General features: G+C 36.3%; 2 protein-coding genes across 3 annotated transcripts in view; both read left to right on the top strand.

Annotated features, from left to right (window-relative positions):
• Positions 1 to 12,028: 12,028 nt before the first annotated feature.
• LOC131029452 (isoamylase 3, chloroplastic) overlaps positions 12,029 to 23,881 on the top strand; it is a 311,234-nt gene continuing 299,381 nt past the window's right edge. Inside the window, exon 1 of the mRNA XM_057959949.2 lies at positions 12,029 to 12,471. Within this exon, the coding sequence (XP_057815932.1) occupies positions 12,335 to 12,471 (137 nt within the window). The 5' untranslated portion in view covers positions 12,029 to 12,334. The remainder of the gene's footprint in view (positions 12,472 to 23,881) is intronic.
• On the top strand, positions 16,411 to 22,801 carry LOC131029461 (uncharacterized). Of its 2 annotated transcripts, XM_057959965.2 has the most exons (5): positions 16,411 to 19,577; positions 19,992 to 20,121; positions 20,245 to 21,392; positions 21,538 to 22,236; positions 22,367 to 22,801. In XM_057959965.2, the coding sequence occupies exons 3-5, from the start codon at positions 20,253 to 20,255 to the stop codon at positions 22,721 to 22,723; spliced, it is 2,196 nt and encodes a 731-aa protein (XP_057815948.1). In that variant the 5' UTR covers positions 16,411 to 19,577; positions 19,992 to 20,121; positions 20,245 to 20,252; the 3' UTR covers positions 22,724 to 22,801. The 2 variants fall into 2 exon arrangements, with proteins under 2 accessions (XP_057815948.1, XP_057815943.1); XM_057959960.1 differs by lacking the exons at positions 16,411 to 19,577; positions 19,992 to 20,121 and having other exon boundaries at positions 20,129 to 21,392.

Below are 23,881 nucleotides of genomic sequence, written 5' to 3'. Positions count from 1 at the left end.
ATATCTTCTTCATCTATGCATGCAGATTCATGAGAATTACTTAAACAAATTTGATCTATTGAAACCAACTATACTGAAAACTTAAAAATTCATGACTATGACAGGTTCTTAGTTTGATACCATCCCTGACAACAATGCCAAAAATGTCTGCCTGAGAAATTAGAACAATAACTAGACTAAAAGTCTCAACTCAAGAATTGGTCATCCATTTTGAGTAGCTATCATTTCCATGACTGAGGTTCATTTACTTGTCAACCTAGGGACGCATTACTTGAAATGGGTTTGCATTGTATATGCACTAAGTTTTGGTAAGAGTCATTCAACACTACCTGCAACAACTAAGTCTATCTGAAATAACAAGCTAAAATATAATAACTGAATGGCTACAGGAAATCTTAACATTAACAAAGGATTCTAACTAAACAACTGTTAACTAAGTTTAGAGCTAACAAACAAGAATTACTCTGTCTGTCTTGGTTGCAGGAACAATCACAGGATCTGGTTCCACTGGCTGCAGGAATAGTCAGTGTTAGAACATCTATTGAAGCAAAAGAAAACTTAGTCTAATAATCACATGGGGATAGTCACCAAGTGGGCCCCCTTGGATGAGTGTATCCAAACTTCAAAATGATTCTATAAACTCAAAGTAACATAGCTTTTATTCATTATTTCCAAAAGTTGATACAATGCATGAGATAAGAGAAATGCTTTTAATTCTAGAAAATGTTGTCTAATCCCCGTGAAAGGATGCAGGTTCTTTAATTATAAGAAAGTTATAACAAACTTCCTACTACTTAAATCATGCCCATGAATTTAGGCGGAAATATTTATTACAGTGAAAAGACGAAGTTAATCCATAGAAACGTGGAACTCAACTAGACCACAACCAAGAATATAGCATGGTGGTGGTTACTATATTGATGCTTGTTGGAGACAAACATAAATGAATATGGTATCGCCTCACTATTCCTTTGTCATTCCTCTTGCATACCATCTTCTATGTTGTTTTAAATGTTCAACTACCCCGTAATGTCTCCAACTGCTGACATGGCACGACCCTCCATCTGGCTTAGCACAACTGCTTCTGCAACAACTTATTTACTCTTGCAATAAAGGTTAGAACATACAAGCATGCATATATCCATTTCCATTAATCACAACATTTATACATCCACACATGACATTACCATAACAATCCGCATAACTATAGGAATACTAATTCAAAACAATACAGAGTTCAGTGGGTTTGGCTAACATTCAAAATGCACATAATCAAAACTCTAATACATCACATGACCTAAACATTGTCCCAATATGCAACTTAAAACATGGGAAAAGCTTATCAATCATAAAAATAAAAGAGCTATTATTTTAGCTCATCAGTTACCAATTCGACAGAGCGCAACTTACCACTATCCAACTAATTCAACTCATCTTGACCTAACTAGGTTGTGAGTGTGTGATAGCTCAATAAGGCACATATATTAAGATTACCGAATCAAATTCCTCTCCTGAGTGATACTCTTCCTCCCCTTTGGAGGCTCATTCATTTCCTGCATCCAACTTAGCACATCATAACAGTAGTCAGTTGTTATTAAAATATACATATATATTTATCATATATTTGATATCAAAATGTCATATTGATTGCATATTCATTCAATTGATTCCCAATCAAAATACATTTATATTCAAAATATATTTATGCGATAAAGCATTTTAACTAAACAAGTAAAACTAAGATAGGAGCATCACACTGGGGTGTAACAGAATCAGAGCCTCCTATGGTCACTTGTATTTCTCCTAGCAATGTTGTTCATGTTTCTTCTACCAGTGTTAGTGAGTCTGCCTTGGATACCCCCCATGATAACGTTGAGAACTTTTTTTGTGCTTTTCCCAATTTATCTGAGGTATCTGCCTCTATGTTAGACAATTTTGGTAATTTTATGACACAGAGTGCTCCTAAGTCAAATGATTCATCCCTTGAAAATCCTACCAATGTTGCTACTACAACATTGAGGTGAAGTCCTTAGAAAAGAAGATGAAGACAAAAGGAAGTATTCCATTTATTTCATCAACAAAACCTTGACTCCTACTAAAAGAAACCATGCTACTACATTGAGATAATTCTTAGTTGTTGTGCACACCTTCAATAATTTTTTTCATTATATCACAGTTTATAAATAAAAGTATACATAGACAATTAAACTATCAATAATTGATGAATAAACCTATTGTGAGTGGATGGATAATAGATGTTTGTTGCTTCTCCAATAATTCAATATGTAACTATTATAGATTAAACCTAGAAAATTTAATGTAGTAACTAATTTTCTATCTAGAATACAACATAAAAAGGATTGAGATGAACCAATGAAAGATAATTTTTGAAAATGTATAGTTGTTTCCTATATCTATGCACATCCCCTAGTTCACTGATGTAGCCAATTATTTAGCCACAAGAGTATTTCCCCTGGACTTTTCTATTAAAAAAAAAGTTCGGTTAGGGAGAGAAAAACAAACAATTAAGTGGTTTGATGATTTTCTATTTAAGTCTGGACATGATCTAGTTTTACTTAGGCGTAATGAGCTAATGAAACTTATAATGAGATCTTGTTATGATAATCCCTTTGGAGGATATTATTATACAAAATGGATTCCTACAAGGTCCTAGGTATTGGATATTATTGGCTCTCAATGCACAAACATGTTAATGGATATGTTTGATAGTTTGACAAGTACTAACAAATAGGGAGACTAACTACATCTAATGATATTCCTTCAACCTTAGGTGGTCCTAAATCCATTTGAAAAGTGGGGACTAGACTTTATAGGGCATATTGATATGCCATTAAGGCGAGAGATACATACTTGTGTGCATAGATTATCTTGCAAAGTGGGCAAATTTTTAAGCATTTAGAGTAGTCAAGGAAGAATAGGTAGAAGTTTTCCTCTACGATGAAATCTTCCCCAGATTTGGGGCACTTAGATCTATTGTGATATATTAGAGCCCAATTCATGTCAAAGGTTTTTTTTTACTTTCACTAACATTTTTAAATTAAGCCATATAAATCCAACACCATACCATCCTTGAGCAAATGGTCAGGTGGAAGTGAATAATTGGGAGCTAGAAAATATTATCAAAAATAAAATTTCTACAATCAATAAATATTGGGTCAAAAAATTGCATAAATTTGTTTGAGCCTATAATACTACCTGGAAATTAATTACAAATTTTTTATCATATGAACTAATTTTTGGGAAGAAATCCATCCTACCAATTGTATTCGAGTTCCACACATTGAAGGTAGCTATGGATGTAGGTGTAAATCTAAAAAGAGTCGAAGTGCAACACATGATACAACTCTATGAATTAAAAAATGTGATTAGAATCTATACAATAGATAAAATTGATGGAGTAGCAAAGGAAAACATAACATGATTTTCATATCAAGGAAATGGAATTTCATAAAGGAGACTACGCACTATTGTTTGACTCTAGATATAAAGATCTCAAAAGAAAACTTTGAACACGTTGGTTAGGACCTTATGATTTGGATGAAGTATTTGATAATGGGGCCATATATTTAAAGCCAATTGAGGGTGATGCATGAACACTTCTAGTGAATAGTGATATACTACATTTGTACCAAAAACTAGCCAAAAAAGAGGATTTCATTCATATGATCAAAGGAGAAGTACCTTTATTGTGTGAAGGATTTTTTTCCTCTAACAAAACATAGGTAGGTGTTCTTTAACTCTTAAAAAATAATAAATAAATAAATATCTCGTGTGTGTGTATGTAATATTTATTTTGTAGTTGGTCTTTCCTCCATAAGTATCCTTTCAATGATGCTCTAAAAGAATAGTTGTGTTTCCTCTGGAAGCATCCTTTAAATAATGATTTGAAAGATTGTTCATGTTTCCTTGGACAACATCCTTTCAATGATGCTTTAGAAGATTATTCGTGTTTCCCCTAAACTTATTCTTTCGATGATGTTGCAGAAGAATGTTTATGTTTCCTCTAAAATATTTTTTTCAACAATTTTTCATAAGATGTTCTTATTTGATCTTGAAGAATCCTTTCAATTATGCTCTAAAATAATGTTCATGTTTTTTTCAGAAGCATCTTTTATGTTTCTTTTAGAAGCATCTTTTCAATGATGCTTCAAAAGATTGTTATGTTTCCTTTGAAAGCATCCTTTCAATGATGATTCAAAAGATTGTTGTTTCCCCAGAAAGTATCCTTTACATGATCTTCCATAATATTGTTTGTGTTTCTTTTGGAAGAATCATTTAAGAATGCTTCAAAAGAATGTTTATGTTTCCTCTAGAAGTATCCTTTTAATGATGCTCCAAAAGACCATGTTTTTGTTATGTTGTCTTCTTAGGCCTAGTTATCTTAGTGACCATTAGCCTATTTTCTTAGTTCCCACAGGCTAATTGATATTGTAAGGGGACTCCATAGATGTTGGAGAGAACACATTCAATATTTCTTAGTTTTCATTGATGACATAGATCTTAGTTGGTGTTATGGATTGCAATGATGCTTTCAAAATCATAATTTTCAAATTCTTGGGGCGTTCTCGAATTTTTTTGGAGAGTACATCTATTTTAATAAACCTTCGAGTTAGAACCAATCATTGTTCCACTGCTTCAATTACATCATGACATGATCAAAATTAGATTTCCTTGCCTTAATAATACTTTTTACAACTTGATAAAATTAAAAATTACTTTAAAAAATAATAATTTTATTTGGTTTATTATGTGTTTCTTCTAATGAATAAGTTGAAAAATAGAGAAACCCAAATACATATTTTATAAATGCCTCTTACCTAAATAAAATGCAAGTGTCAAGTTGAATATGGTTATACAAACATGAAATTTAAAGCTTAAGGGGCCATAGTGAAGTTTCAAATCAAGGGGAAGGTCCCATGAGGGGGCTTGAGCTTCCATTTTTCACGAAGAGGAGGTCCCATGAAGATTTTTCTTTTGCTATGGGATTATTTGGAATCTTCTCCTAAAAAATACGAGCTCCTACTTTTTAGGCTTGCCTATTTGAGTAGGTGAAATGAAATATCCCTAGCCAATTTTTTTTGAAATTTTTGATCAACTTAATTACAACAACTATATGAGTGATCAATTAATTCTGAGAAAAAGTATTTGATTTGCTGAAGCAACCCTAACCAGAATGGCACCGTATGGATGAGCATTGGTCAGAGGATCTTAGTTGCTTATGAAAAGAACTCTAACCAGTATGGCGCCGGGATGGCGAGCATTGGTCAGAGGGTCTTAGTTGCTTATGCAAAGAACTCTAACCAGTATGGCGCCGGGATGGCGAGCATTGGTCAGAGGGTCCCTGAAAATCTAGAACTGTAAGGAACTCAACGCCAAGTATGTGCTACCCACTCCAGACGGATAGGGGCTACCATATGACGGAGTGAAACTTAAATGCTTGAATTTAATTGATTGCAGAAACTGAAAAGACACTCGACATCCAGGATGTGCTTTCAATCCCAACAGGGAGAGGAGCTACCATAGGATGGAGGTAGATAAGATAAGTTTGGTTAGCTTGACAATTACAATCAAGATCACAGTTCAAGACTGCCAGTACTACTGGTCAGAGTACAATCAAAGAAATTCTTTCACAACTCCCCTTTTAGAAGAGGGTTTCTGATTCAACATAAATCTGCACATTCAGCCGCGAACCCATGGATCACTGCCAACAGCTCATTTCGTCCTCGTACAATCTTCTTTCCTCCGGAAACTAATTGCAAAATGCCTTGGTGACGTGGAAACCTGCGAAAGACTCAAACAACACTGCAAAACCCTCACAATGAAAAATGGCACGATTTCCAATGCATTTAAAATGGTACGGCTGGCTGCAAAATACGATTTGTCATTAAAAATAAATGCATTAACCAAACTTGCTGAAACCCTAGGAAATGCAACGCCTAGGTGAGGCAAATACAAAGAACTAATACCCACAATGCAATTTTTTTGTATTTTCTGGTTGTGAACAAAACATGAAATTAGTCGCGGGAATTCTAGATGCAGAAAACTGAATGAACTATAAGCCTAAATGATTACAATGAAAACTCTGATGATAAACTACGGCTAAATGCAATTACATAGAGAATATAATCACCCTAGTTGCTATTTTTCAAGCAAGAAGAGATGCCTATGCTAGAAGGCTTCCATTCCTTGAAGCATGTCCAGAGCCAGACGGCTGCCCAAATACAAATTCTGCCAAAAGATCCCTTCAATCCTCCCAAGACTCCAATAAATAGCTTCACTTGCCTCCTCAAAACCCTAATTCGATTTCCAAGGCAAACCCTAATCCCCTCCTCAACATGGCGCCATCACACCTAGCCAAAAAGTCAAATGAAATAATATAAAAATATCACCTTGGTAAGTTTTCGCCATGTTTTGACTTTGGCCAAGGATAAAATATTAAATAAATCCTCCATGAGGGCGCCACCCATAAAGTCCCCCTTTTAAGTGATGTTTTTAAGTTGTTGGACTAGGCCAAGGGGGGATAAGCAACTTTATAATTATAATGATTATTTAATTAAAATAAAGTTACTTGACCACACAACTCCAAAATCTGAAGCTAGAACCTGACCATGCTCCTGGAGTTAACTGAACAGGATGTAGAGATTGCCCGATGCCACGCGAGCCCTGCCAAAAATAGAACTTACTAAAAATAGTAAATTCTGAAAACTGCTCCAAAAACTGAGATGAAGACATCGTTGCGAAGCCCTCTGAACCATTAGAAAAAGCCGACGATGAACCCATCCAAAAAGACCTCCTCAAAAATAGGAAACCCTAATTTTACCCTCCGACTGGCCTCCGAGCTTCCTAGAAAGAGACCAACGGTTGCAGAAAGGATCAGGTTTGAGAAGGGGTCATTACATGAAAATGGGGTGGGGCTAGAAATTGCCCCACCAACTTAGGGACTTGTCAAACATCTAAGTTTAGATTTTCATTATAAAATAATTTTGGAGGGAAAATGATTTTTTTTACTTATTTTTATTATTACGCAACATATGGAAGACGCAGGAGCGGGACTAGGGTTTTAGAGGAGGTTGCTGAAGACTCGAAAGATGGCGATGGCGATGGCACGTCTATGCCTTGTTTCATTTTGGTCCACTCCTCCGCTTCTTGTTGTTTACTGGGTAGCCATGATAGTAGAACTGGAAGTGGTTGCAGGAGTGGATTCTGGTCTGATGGAGACTCACTGCAGTGGTTGTTGTTCCTCTGCGCGGGCCTGGTTGAGGGGGAGGCTTGGCGGTGGGAGATTTGGCCTTTTATGGCTTGCTCTCTACAACCCCTTTGCAGTTGTGGGTTCCTCATTGTTGCCCTCCCTCTTGGTCTGACTGTGACCTCTGGATGTGTCACTGCCTCTGACCTGGTGGGGTGTGGGGATGTTGTTTGGGACCTAGGTGGATCTACCAGGGCTTGGCCTTTGGTAGGGTTCTTGGGCTCTTCTCCCCCCTCGGGCTGTCTGTTGCCTTTGGAGATGCTTTTTTCTTCGCAAAGGACCTTTGTTCCTCCTTTTCCCCTCCTTGCTTATTCTATAGAGGTGAATAGCATCCTGGTGGGGGGGGGAGTGTCTGGTCAATCTTTTCAAGATGGATTTTTTTAAGGGGGTCTATTGCCCTGTTTTTGGAGCCTGAAAACTATTCTGCTTTCTTTACTAGAATGATTGTTCCTGACCACTCTAATCCTATGGAGGTGGATTATCTGGTTGTGTCAGTTCATTTGGTTCTTATTTACTACAAGCCTTTCTTATTTGTGAAGGCTTCAGGAGAATTTTTTAATCTCAGATCTTCTGTGTGTAGGTGTGGTTGGTTTTTTCCCCGGGACCTTATGGTGTTGAATGGTGCTTGGAAGGCTCAGCTAGTGATTTGTATCTCTTTAGATCATATGAAGGCGGGTCCTTTTCCTATAGAGGTGGAAAAGTGCTCTGATGGAGGGGAGATTATTTTCAGTTGGTTTTTCTCTATCGGCTTTAACTTGTGGGTTTTGGGACCTTTCCCAAAACTCAGTTTACTGCTAGTTTTGGGAGCTTGCTCAAAACCCATTGTGGTTTGCAGGGGCCTTGATATACCCTCTGGTTGTGGGAGCCATGCAAAAACCAATCTCTTGAAGGTTAGGGGGGCCTTTCAAAATCCCTATGTCTCGATTAAATTTTTAATGCTTCTTTTATGTAATCACTTCTAGCTGGATGGTAATAGTTTTTGAGGGCCCAACACAGACTGTAGCTGTTTTTGGTTAAGGGATGGGCTAGCCTTTTGCTGCTTGATTTTTCTGAATATGGGTAGGGGATCTCGGAAAATCCTCAATGTTTGGATGTGGGAGTCTATCGACTTCATCTAATGCTTTAGGTTGTGCTGCCATGGTTTGGTGCTGGTTTTTTTTTTTTTTTTGGCTGGTTTTAGCCAAATCTGTTGTTTTAGTCTGTTGATCTTATTTGCCTATCTTGATGGTAGAATTTTCTTTATAGGTTCCAGATCCTGGTGACATCTGAGGGTTTCAGGTCCCTTTAAAACCTAATGTATGGGGTTTCTGGTCCCCTCAAAACCCATTTTCCCTTAATCAAAAACATATAGAAGACAAAGGTATTATATACATGAGACCACCAACTTCCTTAAATTTCAAAGCTTAAACTTTAAAGTTGAAGTGTACTAAAAAATTAATGAGAGAAATAGCTTTAAAATATTCTTAAAAAATCTTAGGAGCACCAACTTTATTTTTTAGGGAGCCCCTCCATGGGACCCCAACCTAAAAGTACCTAAGAATAAATGAATGAATTAAATATTTTAATAGCATCCACGAGGCCAAAGCAGCCTATGGCACCCATGAACAACACACAACTAAAAAGACAAGCCACCAAGACCTTAAACAATATGTAAACTCTTCTCTAGATCTACTCTTCTATAGTGAATTTTGATCAATAGGTTTGTTGTTTTTTGAGTTTTGTGTCTTCAAACAAAGAGTTTAAGTTTTTTGTTTTCAAAATTTCATAAATGACACAAATGTCACTATATGTTGGGTATTCCATGACAAAGAGTGTGCTTTGTCTCTACTGCTCTTGTGTTGCAAAATAGGCATATTCTCTTTTCCCACTTTTCTTTAGGTATTATCCATCTACTTGTTTCACACCTCAAGTGATGAGAGTTGGTTCTTAACTAAGCCATTAACATTTTTGCTTTCTATTTAATATTCACTCCTATGTAGGCTTTTTCATCATGATCTCTTGTGGGCTTGAATTCTTTGATAAAAAGGACTTTTTTACACCCATTTAGTTTTTGCCATAATCTACTCCTTAATTTTTCCTTCACAATTTTAATTTTATTTCTTTATTGGTGTTTGTGCATTCCTATATACTCATGTCCCATTTTTTCATCCATTTGTCACTTTGTTCCATCCATGTGTTGTTCCATCTATCTAGTCTTTCCCCCATAATCATCTTAGGCCAATGATGTTTTTTCCTATTTCGAGTCTTCTTTAAATAACTCACCAAATGCACTATCCCTAAAGCTTCTAAAGGATAGGTGCCAATTTTGCCAATAGAATCTCATATGGGATAGGAGCTTTAATTTTGAGACTAGTTATGATTAGATGTTTTTGAATTCCTCCAAGTTACCTCCATTTTTTATCTGATATGTTGTTTCCCCAAATTTTGCATCTATATAGAATCACGAGTGTGACCAACAAACCAAAAAGCATTCTCTTGGTTTTCCAATCCCATAGCTCTGCATTTCTACACCTATTTTGTAGCGAGTGCAATGTTCTCCACCCTCCTTGAACTCTTTTGTTCTACATATTTCCCAATTAAGCTTATTGTGAAAATCGAGCCCAAGATATATGTACTCATTCACCACTTCTAATGGACTGTCTTAAAAAAGAAAGCTATTTTGTGTCTTTTTATTCCTTCTCAAAGAGAAGATTATAACTTTCGTCTTGCTAATATTCACTTGCATCCCTACTTCTTGACAAAAGGTTTCAAGTGTCTTCAAGTGTTCTCTTAGACCATTTGTTGTTTTAGCAATTAGGATGAGGTCATCCACATATAGAAGTAGCTTTATTACATAATTAGCCAACTGAACTCCTTCTCTACTAGTTTTGTTTAGCCATTCTTCTAACTTATCAATGTGTAGCCCAAACAATGTTGTGGAAAGCGGGTAGCTTTGTTTGATAGCAATATCATTGCCAAAATAGTTTGACATTCCATCTAAGGTTCCGATTTTAACCTTGACCCACTCATATAGCCTATGTACTATAGCTCTAAGTACCTTTGGAACTCCCAATTCCTCCATTCCATTTCATAATTTGTCACGCCGTACCGTATCAAAGGCTTTTCTAAAGTCTACAAAGCAACAAAAAGCCTCGTCCCCTTGGGTATTCCATATTTTTTCAACCAAGAACCTAAGAGTAATGCTATGATCAATATTGAAATGTTTTGGTCTAAAATCAACCTATCCTTTGACTCTTTTCCCTTCTCATTCTGCCCAACTACTAATCTTGTGTTTAATCATGCTTCCAAAAAGCTTCCCAAGGAGGGGGTTGACCATAATAGTGCAACAATTTAATGGTTTGTTTATATCACCACTTTTGTGCAAAGGGATCACAACACTGGTTGTCCAATTTTCTGGGAAACCCTCCAAAGTGACATTATTGAAGATGCGATGGATGTGAGTTGCAAGGACCTTAAGGCCATTCAAAATATTCTGCTTGCAACCCATCTATATCTTGTGCTTTTCTCCCTGCCAACGTTTTTATGCCTTGTTTGACATCTTCAATGGTAAAAAGTTATTTAGTATTGACATCAATTAATGAGGGTTCCAGTTTATCTTGACCACCCTAATATAACATCTTCGCATATTCAAGCCATTGACATCTCATGATACTGTTTTCTATTTGCTTTCTCTTGTGTCGCAACTCTTTCCAAAATCTTTTGGGGTTTTGTTTTCCAAGGGTAATCAACTCTACTTTTCTTATGTTCACATATTTTTCTTTTATACACCTTACAGTTTTTGGTACTCTTTCTTACTTTCCTTGTCCATCTCACCTTCTCACATATTTCTTTTTGCTAACTTGCACTCATCATCAAACCAAGGATTTTCCAAGAAAGTATTGTTTCCTTAATAGACTGTTTGAGGGCAGCCTTGAAGGGTTTTTGATTCTCTTGAGTCATGAGGATTCTCCCCTGTGAGGGTACTATCTTTTGTTTGGGATGAATTTGTTCCTCCTATTGTATATTTATATAAGTGACCAGTTTTATATATATTGGATTATGATTTGAATTTAGCCCTGTTGGGCATTCTCCTATCTTTGACTCCAATATCCTTGAGGTGTGATCTTTTGAACAAATAACATAGTCTCCAAGACTTTGACTATTGTACACTTTATAAGTTACGTTTTCTTGATTTTGGCCATGTCTTCATACCATTGCATACGACCATGTTATACAAACTGCATAAGATCAATAATTCTGCCCCAAAATGAGTAACATTACTCGTACCATCCTATGAATTTCTTTCCCAACTTTGATCATTCTCTTCTTCTAACCATAATGAATATCACTTTTTTCTTTGCTGTTTCTTTCCAAGTTGAAGGCTTGGTTTTTTTTTGTCTTAACATTAAAGTCTCCTATTATTAGGACTTCTCTCATGATGTTAAACACATAAATGTATTTTTTTTGTGATGAATAGGGATCTTCTTTAACTAAATTCTTTTTCTTATAGGATTTTGAACCTTTTGAAACGACTATTACTTAATTTTATTTATTTTCAACCATATGTAATGCTTTCTTTATTTTCAACCATATGTAGTGCTTGTTTGGTCTTTTTTTCTAAACAAGTAAAAATCTAGTGGGGAGCTGGCAAAGTTCTCCCAAAATCTGATTTCTTTGCCACGTGTGCGGATCTCCTGGTCGATGTCACATTGGCGTTTTACACGGCACAAATTGGGAGTGGTAATAAATATCAACCCTTTTAAATCTTTCAGTTGTCAATTTGTTACCTTTCCGAGGTCTGTGAAGGAGGTTTAAATGAAAAAAAATCCCGGGAAGAAGACAACGCACGTGATGCAGCGTGGAAGCAAAGCCGGGAATAAGAACCTGCGTTATTGTTCTGCGCTTTAAGAGATACTACTTTTCAGTCTTTCAGGTCGTTAAAGTGTCTTTTGGGAGAAAAATTATTGCAGGTCCATGTCTTTTAGTTTTGATTCGGGCCGGATCATTGCTATTGCCTTCGCTTTACCTTTATTCACGATATGATTCGTTATTCTGCAAGACAGGGGCCACTTTGACTTGAAAGAAGAAATGACTAAATTAGCTTTGGATATAAATGGCGGCCTTTTACATTTGGCTCCACCATCCATATTCTTCAGGTCTCCTCGGCTTAGAAATTCGCTGCCCTGTCAACTGAGGAAGACTAATCAGCGAGCAATTTCTACGCCGTATAAATTCGTTCTTTGCTAGTTCTTTTCTTTTTGTTTTGAAATAATTCTTAAAAAAATGTTTATAAGCAATTGCAACATTGACATTTTTAGGTATTATTTTCTGCAATTATCTGCGAGTAGCCTTAAATATTTTCAGTTCATATTTTTTAATAAGCAGTTGGAGTTTCGACATTTTAGGCAATTATTTTGACCAATTAGCCGCTAGTAGGATTTAATATTTGAGCCATTCTTTTAATGGTCTATATCTTTGTTCTTTCTGTGAAACTGCTTATTCTTTCAGTTATCTCTCTTACGAGCATTGTGCTTCTTTGATATCTGCTAGGCAATCCGTCCTGTCCTCTAAACTTGGGCCAATTTTAGTGATTTATTTAATGTCGAATTTCCACTGGCTTATGAATTGTGCGGATTTTAGTCGTTATTTATGCTGAAGTTGTAATGGCTGCTAATATAGGTGGATTGGGACTGAATTCGGACTTCTTAAAAAGGGCCATTTACCATTTTGTTGAAACATTAGGCTGATTAATCATTAAGTTGAATTCACGGAAACTTTTCTTGTATAGTTTCATTCTTATTATATTTTGCTAGTCCTTTTCAAATGTTTACAAATACTGTGAATTCGCACAATATAAATTCCTGACTATGCGCATATTATGTGGCCGAATTCGTCATGCTTCTGGCTTCATTGTGTTGTTAGCCATTGTATTTCTGTCAGAAGTCGGACTAATTTTATTGTTTCATTAAGGTTGCATTTGCAGCGTATGAGACATTATGCCACTGAAGTCACACTGATTTTAGTGGTAATCTAAACTCCAGTTTCCAGTTGCTGATAAATCAGGCTGATTGGCTCTGAAGTTGGACTGGTCTTCGTAGTTTATTTAAGGTCCGTTTCGTGAATGAGACATTACGCTTGACGTCGGACTAATTTTAGTGGTCATCTAAACATTAGTTTCCTGTGGCTGATAAATTACGCTGATTAGGATATAAGTTGGATTACTTTAGTTGTTTAACTAAGCTTCAATTTCTAACGGTCATATATCAGGTTAATTAATACATGACTTTCACTAATTTGAGGGGTTTATATAAACTTCAGATTCCATCGTCTAAGTTATCTATCTATACCTTGCCAGAATTTTGCATGTTTCTACTGCAAATTGACGAGCCATTTCATTTAATCAAACTGAGCAGAGTTTGCTTAATTCTAAAACAGCTGAAAACCATATACAAGGACACTGAGCCTTTGAGAATTCTTTATTTAATATGGCAATGCAATTTGGTTGATCAGGTTATCTGAATCCGCCAGCTATTGCAAAATGATCAGGTTACTCCCTATGGATCTATATTATTCTACTGATCAATGTCACTATGGCAATACCAAAATGTGGAATAACCAAGAATCAGGTAATTTTCGTGAAATTTCTCTGCTATGTTTAATTCCTGACAAATGATCTGCCACTTTGTGGCATTTGCCTTTTCTCACACCATAGAGAACGTAAATTCCTGTAACAGCAGTAGCCATCATAATATTCTTCCATGATTACAGGTTTATTTATTACATAGAGTAGTGCTTGGTATTCCTCGAAAAATATGATTAGCTTTTCCAATATTTAATTGTCAGAACTTTAGCATTGCGTATGCCATTCCTAGTGCCTTTTTTTCCTGGTTTTATAATTTTTCTCAATGTTGCTCAACAATCTACTTGCAAGGTATGATGGATGGCTCAATTTGTACACCTTCTTGTGCTAGTGTACATCCAATAACATAATTAAATGTATCAACATGAATATGGAATTAAAACGTGACAGAATTGAGTCATTCATCAACAGTATTTTTCACTTCTCGAAGAATTTTTGGTTTGAACTCCACTGAATCTGTGCGTTTTTTTCTCAATAAGCAATTAGTGGGAGTGATAACCCTGCGAAATTATTTAACATGAATAATTGATAAATCATAATAACAAACATGTCTAATGAAGGATATTACTTTGCCAATATCTTTGGGATTTTGCTATTTGTTTATCAATTGAATTTTATCCAGGGTTGATTCTGTACCTGCTTCACATATCATGTGTCCCAATAATTTTCTATATGGCGTGAACAAACTGAATTTTCTTTTTATTTAAAGAAAACTTGCCTTCCAATACAAACATATGCACCAAGACAAAGCTCTTGGGATTTCATCTTTTCTACCATGCATGCACCAGTCATCTGAGAAAGTTTTGAAGTCTTTTATTAAGATAGCCATGAATATAAGAATTTTGGTTCTTTGAAAAGTTGATTGTGTAGCATAGCCCAAAAGACATTTTTTATATGCATATATTTTAAATTCCGAGAAAATACTGGTTTTTTATTTTCCTCCTTGCCAATGCCGATTACACAAGTACCTTAGAAACCCATCCAAAAGTGAATACAATTCACTACTTTCTACCTCTTCTAAAACTGTATTTGTAAATGGAATTGGAAATGCATCTTTCTTAGTGATTTCTTTTTAACTTTGGAATTCTCATTATACCCTTAGTTAATCTGTATTTTCTTTGGTGCAGTCACCACTAGAGTTAACCAACTACTTGTTGCTGCCTTAAATAACAAATAACAAAGTAGCCAATTGGCATGTTACGCCCATTGACCAAACACAAAACCTTGACCAAAGAATTTGTTGCCTAAAAAATGAATTAAAAAAGGAAAAATGGAAAAAAAAACAGCAATATTAAAAGTCCCTCTAAAATGTATGTTTGCTATATGCCTTGAGTATCTCCTTTGCATTCTTGGCGAACTTCTCATCGATAACTGTCCTCATTGCCAACTTCCCATTTGGCTTTTCAACTTATGGAAAGTCTGACTAGACTTGCTCACAAGCATCTGCTTGATTGAAACTAGTGCCTCTACAATGGTCTGGAAAGTGGTGCATTTTGTGACTAATTGTGTCATCTTCGATCACACAAGCTTTTTCCCTTTCTTGTGCTCTTTCATCAAATTAAGGATCCAAGAATCGTTGCACACATATTTGGTAATGTTTCCAGTGTTTTCAAACACAAATTAGGAACAAAGAAATTGGGTGGGGTATTTAGTGTTGGAATATGTGGATTCATACATGTGTTAATATTTTGTTGTGGATTAATACCACATGATATATACCTCAGAGTTCATTGGTCAAGTAAAATTATATATTAAGGCTGTTGTACAATGTAATTGTTAGGGTTTAGGCAGACTGGAGCAATAAACAATATTAATTGTAATGCAGAATAAGAAGGGCAAAATATAACAATTCACAATAAATGCATATTTAATGTGGTTCACCCAATGTGGGCTACATCCACCAAGAAACAACTGTCCACTTTCTTTTATTATCCAACAAAGAGACAAATTACAACCTCATGAGTTTTAACATTTCACAACTACTTATTAATCAAGTCTTTTTGGCGGTTTACAAAGGTCAGTTTACATACCAAAATAACAACCAACTCTTTTATTCTATGTTGCAAGGTTCGCCTCCTAGTAGGTTGGGTACTAGTCCGGTTTGAACCCAGTTCTGGTCCTAGTCTGGATCACTTGCGGGTGCAGCTAGGGTACGCCAAAATGGGCATCGGTTTGTCTTGGGTGAACCTAAGGTGCCTTGCTCGACAACAAGTAAAAAAATTGCTATTTTAATTTTTTTTAGGTCTGGTTTGCCTTTTTGATTGACATAAAAAGACACCAAAACAACATCAATTTTGCTTATTTGAGTCATTTCTTTTGCAAACAGCAATTTCATTCCATAGAGAGTTGCATAAATTTTTTGCTTGTATACATGATGCTATGAATTAATAATAGGAGAGTTCAATTATGGATATATGAACTTCACTCTCTTATAAGATGTTATAATTCATATACTTCTATACCTCTCTCCTATAATTCTATAATTCATATGCTTCTCTCCTATATGAGAAGTTCCAATCGGTGAGCTCTCCTATATGATGCTATGATTTAAAATTTAACACTGCTATGAAGAAGTATATATATACACATACATATACACACACACACTTATATACATACATATATATACACACATATACACACATATATATAGATATACACAAACACATATATATATACACACACATATACATACACACACACACACACACACACACACATAATTTTTACATTGTTTTTGTACCAATGAACCCAAACAAACGCAAAACCCATTTCAAAATTTTGCTGAATCGGCGAACTAGGTTGTCAAACCCAAATCCAAACCCGAATTGGCAACTTAGCTTTTATTAAATAATGGGCAATTTTTGCATCGGGGTTGCTGCCCCCAACAACTCCTATTGGGCGCATTACCCCCAAATCGCTATTGTGGGCTTCACCCTGGGCCCCCCTTGGGGGGATACACCCTCAGGCCCCACAAGAGGGGTTTTCCCACCCTGCACTCTCCTGTTAGTTGATTTGGGGGGGAAAACGCGGTTGTCAAAGTCACCAAAATTTTAGTCCGGTACCATGATTAGTCGTCAAATACCAATAGTAATGTCTTAGCCTAAAATAAGTTGATCAATGAAGTAAAGGGTACCCAACACATCCATTTTATATCACTTGTCTATTTACCTTTTCCTTACATTGTGCAGTCCTATTGTATAGTGTACATCATTAATTGGTTATTTTTAACATGATGTTTATTTTCATGTCAAAGGTAGAGTTTTTGTTCTATGTTAGATTTTGTCATAGCATAAGCATGGTGATACTTTGAGGGTGTGATATATTGTTTTTTACATGTTTTGAGATGTTTATGTTGGTTTTGATTGAGGCTATTGTCCAAAATTGCTTCTCTTGTGCAAGTTGGCAGCATTGTTGGTTGTTCGATGTGATGTTGATATTTGCTTTTCTTTAACACAACATTTTGGCTCTATGTTGGCTGTTGTAATATCCCTTGTCTGGTCTGATGTAAATTCTTGATGTTTATAGCTCAAGGAATATTATCAAACAATTCACATACAAACTTTTAGCCTGCTGGTCTGAGTCATCGGTCGGATAACTTTGTGTGTTATTGACACCAAGACACATAAATGCTTTGCAAAAGATTTCTATGATATCTAACATTACAAACTCAATGCATAATGATTCTTTTGATATTTTCAATGCATTTTATGAATTTCAAATGACAAATGTGCATTTATTGCCAAGAGACATTTCTACAAACACTTGGCATAAAACTGATATCATTATAGACATAATACTAAATAGGGACCTGCAACTTATTTTTAATTAAATATACGACAAAATGTGACTCCAAACTGACTCCCTATTGAATGCAATTGTTTATACAAACTCAGATTTGAATTATATATATATATCTGCTCAAATCATATCATCTACAGCAACATTACTGACCCCAAATTGACATGGAAACTAAGACAAGAACCTGTTATATGATCGCTCCAAATGGTAGCTGAAGAAGCAAGCAATATCTGGAAGATGGAGTCTTTCTTGAGACCAAATCGTGGCTTTTCCCAAAATCGCCCCTGTTTCTGAAGTGCCTCAGTCCTCAATTAAATAACAGCAGCTGCCACGATCTCCTTTCCACACTAAAGACCATCAATTTCTCCTCAAGATGGGAGCGCTTCAGTCAGAAGGTAAAATCAATGCACCATTTGGCCCTTATGAGCAAAAATTGTGGTATTTCCTAGGCTGATGGTAATATGAAAGATGTCTGAGATTAAACTCAGAAATAAGCAGATGCTAACAGGTCCTTGAAAAGAATCAATGAAATCCTCAAGCATTCACAATGTCTCCATCAACTTCTTAAAATCGAACTTAAGCAAATTGGCCTTGGGCCATGGATAAGGCACCAATGAGATGACTGAATTATCACCTCCCAAATGCAACCCTTCAAGAGATGTTTCACTTCCTCAGTTATGCTATCTATGGGAGTTATTGTTCCCAAAGACAAGTAGATCAACTGCAGAAACCTTAGGCTCCACAACTCAATAACACAATATAGATGTCAAGTAATCGATGCTAAACAATGAGACTCATCCCCTATTTATTCTTTTTTCTCACATGGATCAGCCTCCCTTCTAGAAGATTCCCTTTTATAAAATAACATTTAATTGCACTTTCGATAATATTAAAATATCTTTAGGATATAAAGTGCAATTAGCAACATATGTGACATCATACGTGAGAACACATTATCTCACCAAAAATCATATAAAAATAGAATGTGAAGCCACAAGCAACTGCCCAAACGACCCTCTCATAAACTCCTTGGCCTATGAGGGTCGAATAATAGGCCAAACTCCACGAATGTCTGCGCACTAGTGTGAAGGGGACATTACAGCTGTTCAAGTTTGGTGTTGGCATTTGAGGTGGGTAGGTGTATGGGCATGTTCTAAATGTGGCATGGTTAGTTGGGTGTGTTGTAGCACATGGAGTGTTGTAGGGTGTTGCATGCTTGTCTCAAGGAGCTTGTAGTGAAGAATCATGCAATTGGGGCATTTGTGGAAGAGTTCAGTTTGCAGAGTAGTGAGGGCAATGGTAGAGTTGGGGGATATTGTGAAACGACCCCTTCCTATTCCACCTTACATTTTCGATTCTCACCTATTGACATTTTGTCAAACAGTTTGTGTGCAAAGTCTGATTTTTGCTTTCTGAGTTCTGATTTATGGGTTGAGTGTTTATGTTTTGATGTCAAATGTTGATAGGAGCATACAAAGTGAAAGTACAATATTGCATTAACATTAACAACAACTTATTTCAATGACAAACCAGGACATAACTTCAAGTCAGGTCTGAGTACATACATTTGCAGGTATGATTTAAACATTTCAGACTGAAATATCATAAAGGAGTTACATTACACGATCAACATTAAATCTGAGTCACTTCATCACATACCCGGATGGATTGTGGTCTTTATATTGACCGATGAGGCTTGTAGAAGGTGGATTAATGTGAGGCTTGTAGAAGGTGGATTAATGTCTGCAGCTGGAGGTTGTAATATTCCTGGAGATTACTGTTAATTCTCAAATCATGAAGAAGAATGCACAGTAATACTTCTAGCATCGATACTAGGCATGAAGCACTTGATGGCGGCTTATATGAGCTCCTTCTAAACTCCACATCCTTGTAAGTCTATTCTAGCATCAACAAATGTGTGCACAACTGTTGGAATATGCATTAATATTGATGACCACATTTCCAACTAGGTTATCGGGGTCGCCCTTGGGACGCCCTGGTACGGCTCCGGGTTCGACCGGGTCCGTGGTACGGGTACGGTTCGACCTGGGTTTGAAAAACCTAGGGTGGGTTTGACCTTGGTCGAACCTAGTCGAACCCGAGGTCAAACCCAGTTGAACCCGGGCCCAGTCGAACCTGGGCGGTTGGGCGGCCCATAAAGTCAAAAAACAAAGCAATTTTTTTTTTTTTTTTTCAATTCCGCCTTGTAAAAAGTGAAAATTATAACCTAAAAAACACTTCTAAAACATTTTATTGACTCATTTCACCTCATTTGTGTTGCAAACAAATTTTTTATGAGAGCAGGTTGAAGAAAGGTTGAACAAAATTTGGCTTCCAAGATCAAAGAGGAGGAGTTGAAGACTGATTTTAGAAGCTTCAACAAGTGTTGCAACATCATTTTCATACATTTTCAAGCTTCCATTGCTTGCAAGAGGTAGGTTTTTAAACATTTTTTTCCAACTATTTTTGTTTCACAAATTGTCAAACATGAAACTTGAATTTTTTTTCATTATTTAGTTTTTGTTTTTGAATATGTTTATTTTATTTCTTGCCATAGGAACTAGAATGACATCTACATCTTCCTCCATTGGCAATGAACAAATAATTGCAAAACAAAGAAATGATCCAAATTCTCCCTTATGGAAATATGTGGACATTATAAAACAACTTCCGGGAGGTGGGGGATTCCGTTGGAAATGCCATGGATGTGATATTGAATGTAATAGTTCATATTATCGGGTGGTAGGCCATTTGTGTGGAATAAAAAGAAGAGGCATCAAAAAATGCCCTGGAAAAAATGGTAAACCTATACCAAATGAGACAATGATGAAATATATTAGGGAGCATGAGGCGGTAGAAGAGAGGGAAGCCCGTAGATTGAACCAAACCGCATCAAAGAAAACAAAGGGAATGCAAGGCCCTTCTAATCCCAGTATTGTAGTAGAAGACCACCCCTTCTTTGCCACAAATGAACCTCAAAGTGAACCACCCTTGACACGTAAAAGAACAAAGGGGCCTTTAGAAACCGCATTCCAAAATGAGAGTAGAGACAATGCTGATCAAGATATAGTAAGGTGCATTTATGCAAATGGGTTGTCATTCAATGTTGTTCGCTCCCCATATTGGAAGCAAATGATAAAAAGTGTTAATGAGGCACCAAGAGGGTATAAGGGCCTCGGTTATGAGAAGGTTTGTGGAACATTATTGGAGAAAGAGGTGAAGAGGGTTGAAGATGCATTGAAACCCATAAGGGATTCATGGGTTGAGACAGGTGTAACAATTGTTTCAGATGGGTGGAAAGATGCTAAAAACTGTCTCTTGATCAATGTCATAGCGGTGTCCCCTAAAGGGGCAATGTTTTTGAGAGCTGTGGATTGTGAGGGCCAAATAAAAGATGGCCAATTTATTGCAGAAATTCTCATCTCTGCCATTGAGTCTGTGGGACCCTGCAATGTTGTCCAAGTCATAACGGACAATGCAAAAAATTGTAGAGCTGCTGGTTTGTTGGTTGAGCAACACTATGATCACATCTTTTGGACACCTTGTGCGGTACATTCACTCAATCTTATGCTACAAAGGATTGGGCAAAAAATAAAATGGATCAGAGATGTGTATGCAGAGGCTGAGGACATCCAGATGTTCATCACAAACCACTACATGTCTCAAGGGATTTTTAGAACCTATTCTAATTTGGAGCTATTGAAGGTAAGTGAAATAGTAATTTAATTTTACATTTTCTGATTTTTTTGAATTTTCAATGTTAATAATATCATTGTGTAAGCTATATTGTGTATTCTTCTTTAAAGTTTGGCTTTATTTTTTAATCATTTGGCATTAATTTGTGTTATAGGTTGCTGAGACCTATTTTGCATCAAACACAATCGTCTTAAGACGACTTGTGAAAGTTAGAGTGGCACTATGCAATATGGTGATCAACACCAATTGGACTGTATGGAAGCAAAGTAGCACTGAGAGGGCAGAAAAAATTAGGGATAGAATATTGAATGAGAAATGGTGGGATCTTGTTACATATCTCCTAAGTATCACTGAGCCCATCATGAGCATGATTCGCTATACAGACATGGATAGGCCTTGCATAGGTGAGATTTATGATGGCATTGATTCAATGCTTGAAAAAATAAAGGTCACTATAAATGAAAAAGAGAATGATCCTCAGGAGAAATTCTTCAAAGAACTGGAAGTAATTATTGTAGAGAGGTGGAATAAGATGACCACTCCTTTGCACCTTCTTGCCTATGCCTTGACACCTAAGTACTATAGTAATCAGTTTCTTGATAAACCAGGAAGGATTCCACCATGGAGAGATCTAGAAGTATCTGATGGGTACAAGGCAGCATTTCTTAGACTATATCCTGATGATGATTTGCGAGATGTTGTTACAAATGAGTTCATAGAATTCGCAAATGGGAATGGTCTAAGTGTTGGTGCACTTCGTCATAGATCCAAGAAAGATGCTCATAGCTGGTGGTACTTCCATGGCACATGCTTCCAACACCTACAACCCCTCGCTATAAAAGTTTTATCACAAGTAAGTTTAATTAATTAAAATTTAAAATTTACAAGTTTTAGTTTATTTATAGTTTACTTTGTCTTCATAGGTTGCTAGTAATTTTATTTTTATTAATGTATAACTTTAATTGTTTACTTTGTCTTCATAGGTTGCTAGTTCATCTGCTTCAGAAAGAAATTGGAGCACATACTCTTTCATCCACTCAGTAAAGCGCAATAGGCTGCTATCAAAAAGAGCGGAGAATTTAGTATATGTGCATTCCAACCTACATCTTCTTTCACACAAACAACATAACTACACACAAGGGGAAACAAAGATGTGGGATATGGAGCCAGAGCTTACTGATTTGGATGCTCCTGCTTCTCAGCTTCTTGCATTGACACTTGATGACTCGGAAATTGAGCCAACTTATAGTGCAAGTGCAAGTGGCATTGGCTCATGTAATGTCAATGTCAATGAGGAGGAGGAGGAGGATGAAGAATTAGATGATCCATTTGATGATTAAACTTTAAGTTTATATTGTTGAAAGTTGAAATAATGATACTTGAATATTTTGTCATTTTGATATTAAACTTGATGTATATGATGCTATTATCAATTATGGTATGATCATGATGCTATGATTACAAGTTTATGTTTGTTTTGTTGTTTATATGATGCTATGTGACGTGCATATTTTAATTCATGCTTATAGGCTTCACAAATATCAAAATATATATATATATATATATATATATATATATATATATAATTTACATGCTTTTGTACTAACGAACCCAAATGAACCCAAACCCCTTTTCAAAATTTTGCCGTACCGGCGTACCGGGTTCTTTGAACCCGAACCCAAACCAGCAACCTAGGTTTCCAACAATGGGACTGCAGTACTACAAGTGCTGCTGGAAACCCGCACAGGCTAGAGAGGGGGTTCTTTCCTTAAACCACGACTTATAAATACTGTCAGCCGTCACCATTTCCCACCATAATCTCTGCATTCGAACAGGTGCAAGCTCTATGCGTGGGCAAATGGTTACCTGGTAAAGTCACTGCTTCTCAACACCCACGACTTGTTTCTGCACCATATCAAAATCTCTATTCACCAATGCTACTTGGTCATGGAGTGAAGGGGATTGATTTCGGCAAACATGGTGATGGAGATATCTGCCGATGTGTCCTGGTTTGCGTCCAAGCCAGCAGTAGCGGCTAGGGTTTCCGTCCTAGCACAGTCGCCCAAAGAAGAGCTCCGTTGATGAAGAAAATATAACGTGAAATAATAAGGATGCTTCCCAAGTTCACATTTTGCATTTTATAAGTTTGCTACATTACTTGTTCTCCATGCTTCAAAGAATTATATCGTACATTTTTCCCTTCTTAACATTACTCCATGAATAGTGATAAGAATAACATTCCCCTTTATGTTTTAAGTAAATATGATGCATTTTCTTTTCGAGCTCCACCAAGAGATATTCATATCGCCCTTATGTAAAAGCCGCCCACTATTATAATTCAACTTTATAATTAAGCGCTCAAGTTAAAGTATTAAATTTGGACAATAATAAGTCTCCTTCAAAAATTCGACTCCCTTCAATAAAGTGGCCCCCACAAAATTAATCAAATATGAATTATGAATAAGTTTATAACTTCAAGCTCCCCTTCATATTTAATT

This window comes from Cryptomeria japonica, chromosome 10 (genome assembly GCF_030272615.1).
Source record: "Cryptomeria japonica chromosome 10, Sugi_1.0, whole genome shotgun sequence".
NCBI lineage: Eukaryota > Viridiplantae > Streptophyta > Pinopsida > Cupressales > Cupressaceae > Cryptomeria > Cryptomeria japonica.
The sequence above is the reverse complement of the archived record's forward strand: the minus strand, read 5'-3'. Positions and strand labels throughout refer to the sequence as shown.